The following is a 15,066-nucleotide window of genomic DNA, read 5'->3' as shown; positions in this document are numbered from 1 at the left end:
AAAAGGTGAATTTTCGTTTTAAATGATAATAAATCTTCAACTGAATTAGCAGAATTTTAAACTAAGAATATTATTTTTCTTCCACTAGAGACGAATTTTCAATAAAATATGATAATTAACAATTAAAAATATAAATTTCCAAGTAAAAATGGAATACGTAAATTTGTAGTTGTAAGAAATGAATTTTTAACTAAGAAGATGAATTATTGAATGAAATTTTAGAATATTGAACTCGACTAGTTAAAGTTTTAGTGAGAAACAAATTTCAACTAAAACAACGAATTTTTAGCATTTAAATTTTTAATCAAAGTGATGAGTTTTTATTAAAAACGACGAAGCTTCAACAAAAGGATAAATTTTCAACAAGATAAATTAATTGCATTTTTTGAAATTGCATTTTCTTCAAACAATTAAATTTTTAACAATAGAAACATGAATTGTTTATTCAAATGGTATATCTTCAACTAAAATATGTTAATTCTTATTTAAAAATGTAATTTTCAGCGAAGAAATTTTTTTATACCAAAAAATACGAATTTGTAACAAAATACATGACTTTTCAACTGAAAAAAATAAATAAAATTTCAACCAAACATTGAATATTTAAAGTTAGAGCTAAAAAATGATTTTTCATCTAAAGAGATCAATTTTTGACTAAAATTATTAATCTTCAACTGAAATAGTTTCATGTTCATTCGAAAAGATGAATTTTAAACCAAGAAGTTTTTTCTACCAAAAAGACGAATTTTTAGCAAGATACAGGACTTTTCAACTGAAAAAAAAATTTGAAACAAACTTTGAGTGGATAAACTTGCAGCTAAAAGGAATTAATTTCATACTAAAGTGAAAAATTTTTAGCTAAAATTATACAATATTTCACGGGATTTGTTAAATTATCAGGTAAACAATTATTTTCTACTAAAGAGATGGATAATTAGTAACTAAAATTATGTAATAATGTAATATGTAATATTTGCAATTACAACCAAAGATATAAATTTTCATCATTGAAAGTATGAATATTCTACTGAATTGGTGAAATTTTTAGATAGAAAATTTAATTTTCTACTAATTAAAGAATTTTTAACAACAAAAAATCGAATGGGTTTTTAAAATATTTAAAAAAATTATTTTAATTCTCATTTGCAACCAGGGTAGTTTAATTTTTACTTCAAAAAATTATATTCTACAAAATTTTTTTTTTCAAATTTGAATTAGAGATGAATTTTTAATTGTAATGATAAATCATTAGAAAAAAAATCTTTTTAAAAAAAGAGCTTAACTTTCAACCAAGCAGTTTAATTTTTAACAAAATAGCTGAATTTACAACTAAAACTATGAATCTTCAACTCTTACAATTAAAATTTTATTCTAAAAAATGAATTTTCAACTAAGAAATTTTTTGTTCTATCAAAAAAGTCGAATTTTGTTTGAAAATTTAACAAATCAGTTGAAAATCAGTTTCTTTCTTTAAAGCTTTTTTATTATACTTCTTATCTGAAAATTTAAATATTCCATTTACGTTTAAAAATTTTGTCCTGTATATTGTATAAGTAAGAAATTCAACTATTTGGTAGAAAATTAATGTATTTTGTTAAAAAGTCGTCTGTTTGTGTAGAAAATTAATTTTATTTGTTGAAAATTCAACTATTAGGTTCGAAATTCAACTATTTAGGTAAAAATGCATATATTTTGTTAAAAAAGTCGTATTTTTGGGCAGAAGTAATTTTGTTCTTAAAATTTATTTTTCCTGATTTAAAATTTATTCTATTTTTACAAACTTTAAACTTCTCAGTTTAAAAACTGAACTCGTTTGTTGAAATCGACTTCCATTTTTAAGAAAATTCTCTCTGTTATAATACTGTATTATTTGACAGGACATGTTTATTATTTTTACAATTATTTATAAATAATCTGTCGAAATTATGAACACTGTATAAAAAAACTTTAAGTTCGTTCATATTTTTTCAAATAAAACTGTATACCAGAATAGAGAGATCTTGCTTAAAAACTGTAGTCGATTTCATAAAAACAATATGTTGTTTCCATCAAAAACGGCCTCAGAGTAATTTGATTACCAAGTCGCTTAAAAATTATGAATTTTTGTCTAACAGCTAAATATCACAGTAAAGGCCCATTGATTATATCCATTTAATTGATTATGTTAAAGAAACTAAATTTATCTAATAAAACATGGCCGAATTATGCATTTGTTTATAATTTTTTTAATAACGATTACCAATTGTTTAGTAATTATAAGAATTAATAATTAAGTATCATATAGAGATATTTTAATATATCTGAAGTTAGTTTAAAAAAAATGTATTCCTTTTATTGAAAAATTACAATATTATGCATTTGTTAATTAATTTTATTTAAAGAAATCACTCTAATTGACTGAGATAAATGAATCGCACAAAAAAGCTATAATCAAGATATTTATAATCCTTTATGTTAAAAATACGATACAAATCTATTTGAAAATGATAAATTGATGCATTTGTTTAAATAATTAACAAATGGTCTCTATTTTCTTATAAGTCATATTGAAAACTTGTTTCTTTATATTTTCACTTTAAAACACGCATATTAAGTAGCTATATATTATTTTGATTAAAAATCTAACTTTTGTTGATTAATTTGTTTATAAAAATTGTAAACAATGCTTTAAATATCTGATACTGCTGAATATCATTCAAGACGAGTTTCCCCAATAATTTTGTGTACTTTCGCATAAATTGGATGAATTCTCACAAAATAGAATCTTCGACAAATTTTTTTAAAATGAATTTTCATTGTTAAATACAAAGAATTCAAAAAATTTTTAGGAAATGCGTTTTTTTCGTTTAGAAATGTCCAGAGCCTTCAATTTTTTACCGATTTTGAATTTCTCTTTAAAACTAAAGTTAATTAAATTCTATCGAGCTTGACGCTCCGAACTCTTGTCTTATCTATTTGTTTATTAATAATTTATCCACTCAAAGTTTGCAAAAACTGAAATTTTGTACATAACAATTTTTTACGCTTTAATAACTGAATGGGAAAACTTGATAATGTCTTAAATGAATGTTTATGGAGTCATAAAATACAAATAATTTGTTTATTATTTCATTTATTTCTTATAAACAAATTTTATGAACAAATTGACAAATAGTCTTATTATCGTTAAAAAATTTTTTGTTGCTAGAAGTGCTTCATATTAATGTAGGAATGACATTGTATTACAAAAATAATTTAAAAGTTTATAATAACCATTGTTATAAACAATTATTGTGGAAAAATATTAAAATTTTTTCAAAATATAATTTCTTTCAAGTGCCAGAACGAATTCAGGTGTTTCTTAAAATAATAAATATTTATTAATATTTGATCAAATATAACAATTAAAATTTTTATAAATAAATTATATTTAAAAACTCAAAATTTTGGCTCTTTTAGATAAATTTTTATTTTACTGTAGATTTTTCAAACTATTGGACGATTTAAGCTAGTCACAAAAATAATAGAAAAGTTAAAAATAACCACTGTTATTAACAATTCTAATGACAAAATATTTAAACTTAATGTTTTATCACTTTTAAATTCGACTTTTTCCAAGTAAAACTGCCAACATTTGGAATTTGTTTATCTGAATTGTGTATAAAAATGTAAGTTGTTACATCTTACTAAATATTTTCAATAACACATTTTTAGGACTATCTGTAGCCATTCTAGCGATTAAAGAAAATTAAAATAGAATAAAACCTTAAATTTGTATATTTTATCACAAGAATTATTTATAGAAATGGTTACTGTTAACTTCTCAAATATTTTTGTGACTAGTAGTGATTCGGAAAACAGCTGAAAATATTTCTAGTGCAAAATTTTTTTTCCATACGAAAGGGCCATAATTTTGAATTTGTTTATAAAAATTAAAATTATTATGTTTCCTAAAATATAATAATATATTTTTTATTTTAAGGAATACCTGAAAGCGTTCTGGCGATTAAAGGAAATTATAATTTGAAAAAATCTCAAATTTTAACATTTTGGGACAAGAATTATTTATAACAATGGTTGTTATAAACTTCTAATTTAGTTTTGTAATTAAATGTCATTCCTATATTAATATGAAGCGCTTCTAGCCACCAAAAATTTTTTTTACTCATAATAAGACTATTTGTCAATTTGTTCATAAAATTTGTTTATAACAAATAAATGGAATACTAAAAAAATTATTTGTATTCTATTAATTAATAAACACTCATTTTAGGCAATATTAATTTAACCTAATCAGTAATTAGAGCGTAAAAAAATGTTGTGTACAAAATTTCAGTTTTTCCATACTTTCAGTCAAAACAAAACAGTCGAATGCTTTGAACATTGGATTTTTTGAAATAGAAAAAAATTTAATTTTTGGTTTAATATTTGAAACCAAAAGTCAAGTCGAATCCTTGAAATTCGATTTGTTCGAATATTCGAATAGATCGAATATCAAAGATTCGACTTGACTTTTGGATCCAAATATTTAACCAAAAAATGAAGTTATTTTGATTTGAAAAATTGTAATAATCCAAGGAAATCAAGCCGGTTTGATGTACAGTTAAATTTTTTTTGTATTTCGCAAAATCCAATGTTTCAAGCGTGTCCAAATTTATACTAAAAATTCGAATAGACGACTGCACACCTCTATTAATAAACAAATAGGAGAAGGCCAGAGTTGAGAGCGTCAATCTCTTTGGAATTGAATGAACTTTAATTTAAAAAAAATTAAAATCGGACCAAAATTGAAGTACGCTAAGCCTCCTACACCAATGCTAGTGAAGTTTTTAATCCACTATTGAAGAATTTTGTCAACCCTGAAGTCTAAATTCTAAAAGAGCCTCATCACCGACGGATGAACAGAAAAGACCTTGAGATCCCATGTGGCCACCAAATTCTTTATCCCAAAGCAAGGTCTGACTCCTGACTGTTCCCAGGGGACAAATGATGCCTCGAGAACCAGGGATCCATTCATTGCAAAAAGCAGATGGGCCTTTCAGTACGCTTTCAGAGATTCAGTAATTCTCAGACCCCGGTAAAGTGAAGACCTATTCCAAAATACCTCTAAAACTACTTCCTTCAGTAACTTTAATTTAAATAAGAAAAATTTAAAAATCAGGATACCAATAGAAGAACGATAAATTAGTGAGTAGGAAGATCAGGAAGCAACAATGAATTTGGGACTACTTGTTTTTGTCGTTGTACAAGTTTGGATTGCGGAAGCTGGACCTATCATAGAATCGACAACAAGTTCTGATTTATGTCCTTGTTCCAAAAATGGGACAAGTCAGGTTCAATCAAGCGTGACGGGATCTGTACCTATGGGATTGCCCTCATCATTCAACATGGAACATATGCATACCACTCTGGTTCATGGAATGCCTTGTGTTTGCAATGTCGGATTCAGAAGTGCGGCTGTCAGAGATGACTATCACTATACTCCTGGAGTTGGAGCTCATAAACTTCACACCAGAGCTGTCATCTGGAATGAAGCCAGGAAGATGTGTAACGACGAGGGTGCACAACTAGCTATCATCAATTCATTCACTGAAGCTCATGTGAGTTTTCTCTTTTTTTTTCTTTAATCATAATTTTATTACTTGTAGCTCGCGAGTATGAGCGCGCAAGTAGGGCGCGCGAACATTGGTTCTCACGCTTCGCGCTCGATTATGTGTTCACCTCACGCTACGTGCTCGGTCTTTATTTTTCACACATTCTTGCGCAAACCTTTTAAAATTGAGACTCAAAAAATCCACCACTGTATTTTTGTGATTGTGAATTCTCTTTTGTTAAAAGAGCTTAGCTCTCGAGTTTGAGCGCACCTAGACACAGTCGGAAAAAATGGACTTTTTTGGTTAAAAATAACGTACAGCCCAGAAATATTGACCCATTTAAACAAAACAAAATTGAAAAAAGCTGAGATTTCTAATGGAGTGGTCGAGCTCGATATTTGAATTATGTTTTCTATTTTCTTATAAATAAACAAATATGACGAAAAAAATGGCGGTTTTTTCTATTTGACGTTCCCCGAGCTCGTTAATAACAGGAAAATTGTTGAAATCGCCTGAGTTGCATAGAGTGACATTAGCTAAATATATTTAGATATTACAGAATAAAGAAAAAAATTTATAATTATATTATTTGTTTCAAAAATGTTTTCTACGATTCTCCATAATTATACGTTTTACAGAAAAATTCGTTTTTTTCTATGTAAATTTTTTAAAATTAGGAACGTCATGATAATTTTAGAAAAATTCATAATTTGTTGATTATTCTCATGATATTTTTAAACAAATTCAATAAACAAATGCATTGCTAGGGCATTTGTCGGCAGAAAAATTCGGTCTTTTCAATGCCAGTCTTTTAAGTTGGGAACTTCATGACAATTTTAACAACATTCATAATAAGTTGATAAATTTTATGATTTCTTTAAACAAATTTAATGAGAACATGTATTAACCCTTAAAGGGCAAACTTCCGTAAAATTACATAGAGAGCATACTGGGTTTTAGGTACCCAAGGGTATTCAAACCTGTATTGTGCTGACGGTATTGGATAGTTTTTTACAAGAAAATCAATTAATGATGTTTATTCTATCTAGTTTAAGGAGAAAAAGGTTCTTCTGAGATTCGGTGCTTCAAAAATAAAATTAGTTTTATTGTTGTTACTGTTATTGTTCCATTTTCTTGAATTTCGTACGTTTTGTTGAAGCGCAAATAACTCGCTGGGTGATATACACCCAGTATGCCATTTAAGGGCTAATCAGGCATTTGTCGACAGAAATTTTTTTTTTTTTTTCTATTTAAACTTTTTCGATTAGAAACTTTATGATAACTTCAGCAAAATCCATAATTTTTTAAATCAATTTTATGACTTTTCAAAACAAATTTAATAAATAAATGCATTATTGGGGCATCTGTCGGCTAAATTTTTTTTTATCGATGTTAAACGTTTAATTGGGATCTTCTTAATAAATTAAGCAAAATTCATAATGAGTTACTAAATTTTATGATTTTTTAAAACCAATTTAACAAAAAAATGCATTATTCAAGCATCTGTGGACGGAAAAATTAGTTTTTTTGTGTCAGTCTTTTTAATTGGGACTTTCATGATGATTCTAGTAAAATTAATCATTGGTTGATAAATTTTATATCTTTTTAAAAGCAAATTTAATAAAAAAATGCATTATTCGGGCACTGATCCAAAAATAGGATATTATAGACAAATGTGGAAGAAAAAGGTCATTCTACTCGATGAATGAAAGTAATGAGAAACTTCCACTGAAAGCACTGAGATTGAAAAAAGAACTTTTTCGTTGACAAATACCCAAATAATGCCTATATTCATTAAATTTGTTTAAAACATCATAGAATTTATCAACTAAGTATGACTGGCCATGAAATTTGATTAAGTTCCCATGTAAGAAGACTGACTTCGAAAAAAAATCATATTTCCATTAACAGATGCCCAAATAATTCATTTTTTTATCAAATTTGTTTCTGAAAAAATATAAAATTTATCAACTAATTATAAATTTTGCTAAAGTAATCATTAAGTTCACCACTAAAAAGACTGGCATATAAAAAACCAAATTCTTCTGCAGACAAATGCCCGAATAATTCATTTGTTTAAAAAAAATCATAAGATTACTCAACAAATTATGAATTTTGTTAAAATTGTCATAAAGTTCCTAATTAGAAAAATTGACATCTTAAAAGACGAATTTTTCTGCCGAAAAATACCTAATCACTGCATTTGTTCATTAAATTTGTTTATATTATAAACAATTTTAACCTTAAGAGAAAGTTTTTTTAAATGTGACATTATTTCCATTAAAAGTTCTTGCAATATAACTTGAAAAATTCTATAATTATGGAAAATCGTAGAAAACATTTTTTCAACAAATAATTTGTTCACAACATTTTTTTTATTTATTGTATAATATTGGGACATCTTTAACTAATGTTACTCTATGCAACTTAGGCGATTTCAACCATTTTCCTGTTATTGACGAGCACCGGGAACATCAAATAGAAAAAATGGCCATTTTTTTCGTCATATTTCGTCAAATTCAAAAACTTATTTGAAAATCAGGTTTGAAAATTCTCTTAGAAATCTTATCAGCTTTTAAAAAAATGTTTTTGTTCGAAGCGGTCAATTTTTATGGGCTGTGAGTCAACTAATTTATAACTGTAATTTTGTGATTGTGAAGTCTCTTTTGTTAAGGCTCTTTCTTTTATTTTGCATTAAATTATATTCTAAGCTGCGTTGAAACATGTATAATTTCAATAAATTTATATCATTACAATTCAAAATATGCATAAAAATTGAAACATAATAATGATTAATGCTTTGTTTTTATATATTTTTTTATTTTTAATCTTGTTTTTTACGATTAAAGAAAAACCACTGGGCATCTGGATAGGATCTAATAGGGGAAACTATATACATGAATTTTCAAGCAAATTATTTCATTTTTAAATCAAATGGCGAATTGTCTAGCAAGAACATTAATTTAATTATTAGACGTTAAATAGGATTTTAAATTTTATTATAATCTCATTTAAATTTCTTTAGTCAAGAATTTTTTTAATTGTTTGATCTTGAAAGTTTATTTTAATTCAAATGCATTTTTTTTAATTGAAAGAAATTACATTTGTTTTAAAAAGTAATTGTTTATTCTAATGAACATTTTTCTCTGATTTAAAATAATATTCTAGATTTTGAAGTTACTTTTGATTTAAAAAAGAAAATATGTTTTAAACAGAAGGTTTCTTTAATTCAAAAGAAATATTTCTTTTGTGTGTCAACACATGTGAACATTTTTAAATTAAGTTTTTCCCCAAAAAAGGTATTTTTAACAAACTACTCAAATATTAAACTAAGGAGATAAATTTTCAACTAAAATAATGCATCTATAACGAATGAATTTTTAACAAAGTATTTCAATTTTCAACTAGGTAGGTGATTGAATTTTTTTCCAATATATTTTTCAACCAAGAAGAATTACTTCTAACCTAAAAGAAAGATAAGCAATCGAATCAATTTTTTTAGCAAAATATTTTAATTTTCAATCTAAAAAGTCGAATTTTTAACAATGTACTTGATTTTTTCAACGACAGAAGTGACTTTGTACCAAAATTGTTGAATTTTCGACGCAGTACATAACTTTTCACCATGTATTTAAATTTTTAATCAAAGGTAGGAATTAACGTATAACAAAGTAGATCAACTTTCAACAAAATAGTTTAATTTTCCAAAAATAAAAATATTAAACTAATAAAAATAATTGTTAGCCAATAAATGCAAATTTTTAACAAGCTACATCAATGTTTAATCAAACAGTTGAATTTTAAACTAAAAAAGACAAATTTACAATTCAAAATTAAATATATTATTAAAAATTAATTAAAAAAAAAATAGATGAATTTTCTACTTAATATTTACATCATCAAGTAAAAAAGGTAAATATTTTTCTAAAAATAAAATTGCAAAACTTTTAGCTATAACAATTAATTTTTTATAAAAAAAAACAAGTTTTCAACCAATGAAATGAATTGTCCACTCCAAAAAAAACGCATTTTTAGTAAAATGTTCGACTTTCTCAACAAAGAAATTACTTTTTTTAAATTGTTAAATTTTCCACAAATTAGATTAATTTTTCATCAAATAATTGAATTTTTACCAAAGAATATGAATGTCCTATTGAAAAAATTAATTTTCTACCAAAAGAGTTTATTTTTCAACCAAATACATGAATTTTAGATTGAGTAGGTAAATTTTTCAACAAAAATACAAAATTTAAATTAAATTGTTGAATCTCTGAATAAAAAATAAATAATGTGCAATCAACAATAGAATATGCACTCTAATTTTTGTTTTTAACTTTTGGAAAAAACGAATTTTCAACAAAATAGTTGAATATTCAACCAAGGAAAAGAATTTTTAAATTAAATAATGCATCTACAAAACCAAAAGATAAATTAAAAACTAAGAAAGATAAAATAAAACCAAAAACTGCTAAATTTTCAGTTGAAAAAAATTAATTTTTAACCAATCAAATGAATTTGTTATCAAAATTATTTGATTTTTTAACAAGACAGTTGATTTTTCAACCAAAGAAATGAATTTAAAAAATTGTAGAATTTCTTGAAAAATAGATTTATTAAAAAGAAAGGTTACATTTTTTTACAAGAAGATTCATTTTCTAACTAAAAAGAAGAATATTAAAGAATATATATAAAACAGCAATTAAAAAAGTTTAGCTCTAAAAACTCATTTGAAACATTTTTTACAAATAAAATATTAAAGAGTATTTGGTTAAAAATCTAATTATTCGGTTGATAATTCGCGTTCGTTGTTAAAAATTCATTCTTATCAATATATTTTGTTTTTTATTGTAAATTTGTCTTTTCTAGTTGAAAAACCAACCGTTTGATTAAAAATTCATGTAGTTTGTTACAATTTATATTTATTCGTAAATAATTATTTTTAATATTTGAATATTCTTATTTTTTGAAATTCAACTGCTTGGATAAAAGTGGATCGAGTTTGTTAAAAATTAATTTTTTGTTTGGAGATACATTTTTCGAATTAAAAATTCATTTCTTGGGTTAATTTTCTTTTTAGATTTTTTTAAACTTAATTCTTTAATTTTTAAAAGATGTATTTTGATTGCAAATTTATGTATTTTGTTAAAAAATGGTCTTTTTTGGCAATAAGTTATTCTTCTTGGTTAAAAAATCTTTTTTACAATTTAACTAATTGGCTGAAAATTAAATTAGTTTGTTAAATCATTATTTTTGGTTGAAGATGCATTATTTTAGGTAAAAATTCATCTCCTTCGTTACATATTAAACTATTTTGTTGAAAAATTGTTCGAATTTTGGTTAAAGATTAATTTTTTGAATTGAAAATTCAACTATTTCGTTTTTGATTGTAAATTTGTCTTTTTCAGGTAAAAATGCAGGTATTTTGTTAAAAATTTGTCTTTTTTGGTAGAAAGTGTATTCTCCTTGGTTGAAAAATATATTTTAAAAAGATACAATTAATTTGTTGAAAGTTGAAATACTTTGTCTTAACAATTTTTATTGTTGCTGGAAATGCACTATTTTAGTTATAAATTTATAATTTGTTAAATATTTAACTATTTTATTGAAAATTCCTTTTTTCTAAATTAATTAGAAAAAGTTTTTTAAATGTCTTTATTCTATTGTTGTTTGCTCACTTACCTTTTTCAGTTAAAAATTCAACTATTTCGTTAAAAAAATCTTTTTTAACATAAATAATACTCACATCGTACCTATTAACAAGCTTATTTGAAATTAAAATTAAAAGCCACATTTAAAGAATTAAAAATTTTATGTACAGTTATTCATAGTACACAGAAACTCATAAAATTTATCCTCATGACTTTTTCTATGAAAAGAAAAGTATCAGAGTTAAAGCATTGTCAAAATAAAAAAAAATAAAATGTACATTTTAAGTCAAAAAACGCATGAAATAAAAAAAGTCAAGAGAAAACAAGCGTTGATTTCTGAAAGCCCTACAAGATTAGCATAAAAACTTTTCCAATTTGGTCAAAAAGTTAAAAATTCAAAATTTGATCGCAGAAAAATAAAAAAATTCCATTTTTTCGAGAGGATGCGTAGTTTTTGTTTTTAGTCATAAAAAAATAACATTTAAAATAAGAAAAAATTAAATCTTGGGACTTACGACACAAGCTAAGAAAAAAATAATGAGAAAAAACTTTTTTACCCAAAAAAAAGCTACAGATTTTTAATAATTATTTTTTATAGGAAGCGCAGTTTTTGTTCTATTCGTAAAAAAGAATGAAAATAAAAAATTAATTTCTTAATTTGTTTATGTGCCCTTATTCGATCCAGCAGCTAAATTATTCAATTTTTATTTTTCCCACTCAAAATGGTATATTTGTTTCTAGTTTTGAACTTCAATTTCAAAAGTTTAAGTTTCAATAAAAATGTAACAAGCTATAGTGAATTTCTGAGGATACTCAGAAAAAGTCGGTTAGTTAAATTTTCCTGGAAAAAGTCGAGAAAAGTTGTAGGATCCGAACCCTCTAAATGAGAAGTGAAGGCTAGAATTGAGGAGTTCTGGACAAGAAGGCGGCAGGCGCTCGAGAACGAGTTAAAGTATTGTCCAGGCTGTGACGTCGGGTATAAAAAGTGAAATTCGAATTTGAAAAAAACCAAAAATATAGTTAGATAGCTCTTGAAAAATGAACCTGAGTCTCTATTTACAGTTTTTCTCTCATGCTGCAAATTTTCCAGTAAATAAATAAAAACTGACACCACAGGATTTTTCAGGGGACGCCACCGGAATGCTGACTATTGCGAGCGAGTGGACAAAACAAAGGATGGGCAAGGAGGATGTTTCAGGCTTCAGGCGGCGTCCCCTGAAAAATCCTGTGGTGTCGCGTCGCGAGCTCGTAATAAACTCGCTGTAATTATGGAACTAAAAATCAAATCGAATTCAGATTTTCCAAAAAGTTGGCCAATACATTGGCAGAAAATTCGTTCGCTTGAAGTTTGTCGTAACTCAAACTTCCTCGCTCACTTTTTTAATGTGAAAGCCTAGAAACGTGGTTTTTCATTCGGATTAAAAAAGAAAACATTAGAAATGAAATTTTCACTCTTTTTGGACACTGTAGACTCCGCTAGAGTGTAACGAATAAAACTCAAAAAGAAATTTGTTAATTAGTTGATAAACGAATTACTTACAGCGAGTTGAATGTGAAAAAACATGGTTTTTTCAATTTAAAAAAAGTCACGTTTTTATTTATTTATTGGAAAATTTGCAGCCCGAGAGAAAAACTGTAAATGGAGACTCAGGTTCATTTTTCAAGAGCTATCTAACTATAGTTTTGGTTTTTTCAAATTTCGAATTTCACTTTTGATACCTCACGTCACAGCCTGGACAATACTTTTACTCATTCTCGAGCGCATGTCGCCTTCTTGTCCAGAACTCCACAATTGTTCTTTATGCCTGGCCTGATCCCAATTTTGTTTCTATTTGTCGGACAGGTACTAATGGAAATGTTCAACCGGTCTGGGCCAGTAAAGGGAGCATCCTACGAAGACGTGGCCTTCCTAGGCATTCACGATTTATACAAAGAGGGCGAGTGGGTGACCATCCAGGGAGATTCTCTTTTCAAGACCGGCTACACGCGGTGGAGCGACAAATGGGGCGGACAACCCGACAACGGAGGTGGCAAACAAAATTGTGGTGTCTTCCTCAAAGAGGGCGGTCTCGACGACGTTTCTTGTGAGGTGCCTTTCGCCTTCTTCTGCGAAATTTCCAACGTACAGTTCCTTCACTGAATGCCAATAGACTCCTCATTAGGGTGGTCCACAAAGAAATAAATGCATTTTTTGTTGTTCAAAAAAATAGTATTTAGAGGCGTTTTATAGGGTTCAATAGAGTTTTATATGATTTTATAGGATTTTATAGGGTCCCGAAAAAACCCCATAAGTGAAAAAATGGCTTTTGCGAGTTTTTGGCCCTAATCATGGCTTTTTTGGGGGTTTTTCAGATGGAAATTATTTCTGGAACCTAAGAGACCATTTCATACTGATAATTAGATGTTCGCATAAATTGTTTAAAGAATTAATGATTGTTTTCATCAATTTTCTCATAGAATAGGGTTAGAAAGACGCGGCTTTTTCAAACATTTTCAACTTCTTGTCCAAACTTCAATTAGAGGGACAATGTTAACAAGAGTTATGTTTAAACGATTTATTACTATTTTTAATAATATTCTTTAAAAAAATGTTAAAAATTGCAGTTTAAAAAACTGCACTTTTAGTCAAATTTACAATTAAGATAAGTTGAGTAATTAATTAGAGTGCAGAAAATTAATTTTTTTAACAATTTATTATCATCATTATCAATGATATTATATTTTAATAATGCTAGAAAGATGCCGCGTTTTCTGAATTTACTGGCTTTTCTTCTCCTAATTGGCAGAATGCTGTTGTTTTTTTCGGAAATTTTCAACTGTTTGTTTATTTTTCATTATAAATGACTTAATAATTAATTAGATTTAGAAAAAATAATTGTTTAAACAAATTATTATTGCTTATGACTATCTTCATCTATATAAATACCTGGCGGTTTCTGTTTTTTTGGCAATTTCTGCCTTTCTTTCCCTTTTTCACTTAGTAAGGTAATAATAAATGAAAGTTAACAAAAAAGTTATTTAAACAATTTAATATTGTCTTTTTAGATAAGTGCTGGAAATTGGGGATTTTTTCTGAATTTTTTAAGTTTGCATCGCCCTTTTATTTATTGAGGAAATAATAAGTTAACTACAACAAAAATGATTTTTAAAATTGTATTGTCGTTTTAAGTTAATTACTTTCGCTCTTTTCCACAAAAAAGTAAGAGATTATTTAAAATGTAGTTTTCTCTAATGTTTATTTATTAATTGTTAATAACTAAGTCGGCAAAGCAAGGTTTAAGATTTTATTTTAAAAACGACAACTTTCCAGCACTTATCTCAGAAAAGATAGTCATAAATAATATTAAATTGTTTAAAAAACTTTTTTGTGAACTCTAATTAATTGAACGAAGTTAAAAATTGCCGAAAAACCACAATTATCAGACATTGCTATCGATAAAGATATTAATAAATAATAATAATTTTTTTAAACAATTATTTTTGCTAAATTAAATTAATTATCAAGTTAAGCTTAATGAACAGTAGACGAACAGTTAAAAATTTCAGAAAAAACCGCAACATTCTACCAATTAAGCAAAGAGAATATTATTAACAATGGTAATAAATGGCTTAACAATTATTTTGTTGACATGAATTCATTATTACTTCACTCCTATTGAAAATTGGATAAAAAGCCAGAAATATCAGAAAAACGGCATTTTTCTAGCATTATTCAAATATAATATTATTGAGAATAATAATAAATTGTGTAAACAATTAATTTTCTTGACTCTAATTAATTACTTAACTTATCTTAATTGAAAATTGGACTAAAAGTGTTTTCTTTTCAAACTGCAACTTCATAG

At 26.1% G+C, this 15,066-nt stretch overlaps 1 protein-coding gene across 1 annotated transcript; it reads left to right on the top strand.

Annotated features, from left to right (window-relative positions):
* Window positions 1-5,192: 5,192 nt before the first annotated feature.
* On the top strand, window positions 5,193-13,490 carry LOC117178556 (hemolymph lipopolysaccharide-binding protein-like). Its single transcript, XM_033369983.1, has 2 exons — window positions 5,193-5,579; window positions 13,065-13,490. Exons 1-2 carry the CDS (start codon window positions 5,193-5,195, stop codon window positions 13,359-13,361), a joined length of 684 nt encoding a protein of 227 aa, XP_033225874.1. The 3' UTR covers window positions 13,362-13,490.
* The last annotated feature ends 1,576 nt before the right edge of the window (window positions 13,491-15,066 follow it).

This window comes from Belonocnema kinseyi, chromosome 8 (assembly GCF_010883055.1).
Source record: "Belonocnema kinseyi isolate 2016_QV_RU_SX_M_011 chromosome 8, B_treatae_v1, whole genome shotgun sequence".
Taxonomy (NCBI): domain Eukaryota; kingdom Metazoa; phylum Arthropoda; class Insecta; order Hymenoptera; family Cynipidae; genus Belonocnema; species Belonocnema kinseyi.
Note: the sequence above shows the minus strand (reverse complement) of the source record. Positions and strands in the feature narration are given on the sequence as shown.

Bases quoted from the DNA above. Each gene is read 5' to 3' on its own strand.
- LOC117178556 (XM_033369983.1), top strand. From the start codon at position 5,193: ATGAATTTGGGACTACTTGTTTTTGTCGTTGTACAAGTTTGGATTGCG. The intron at 5,580-13,064 runs GTGAGTTTTCTC...TTTGTCGGACAG, and splicing joins ATTCATTCACTGAAGCTCAT to GTACTAATGGAAATGTTCAA.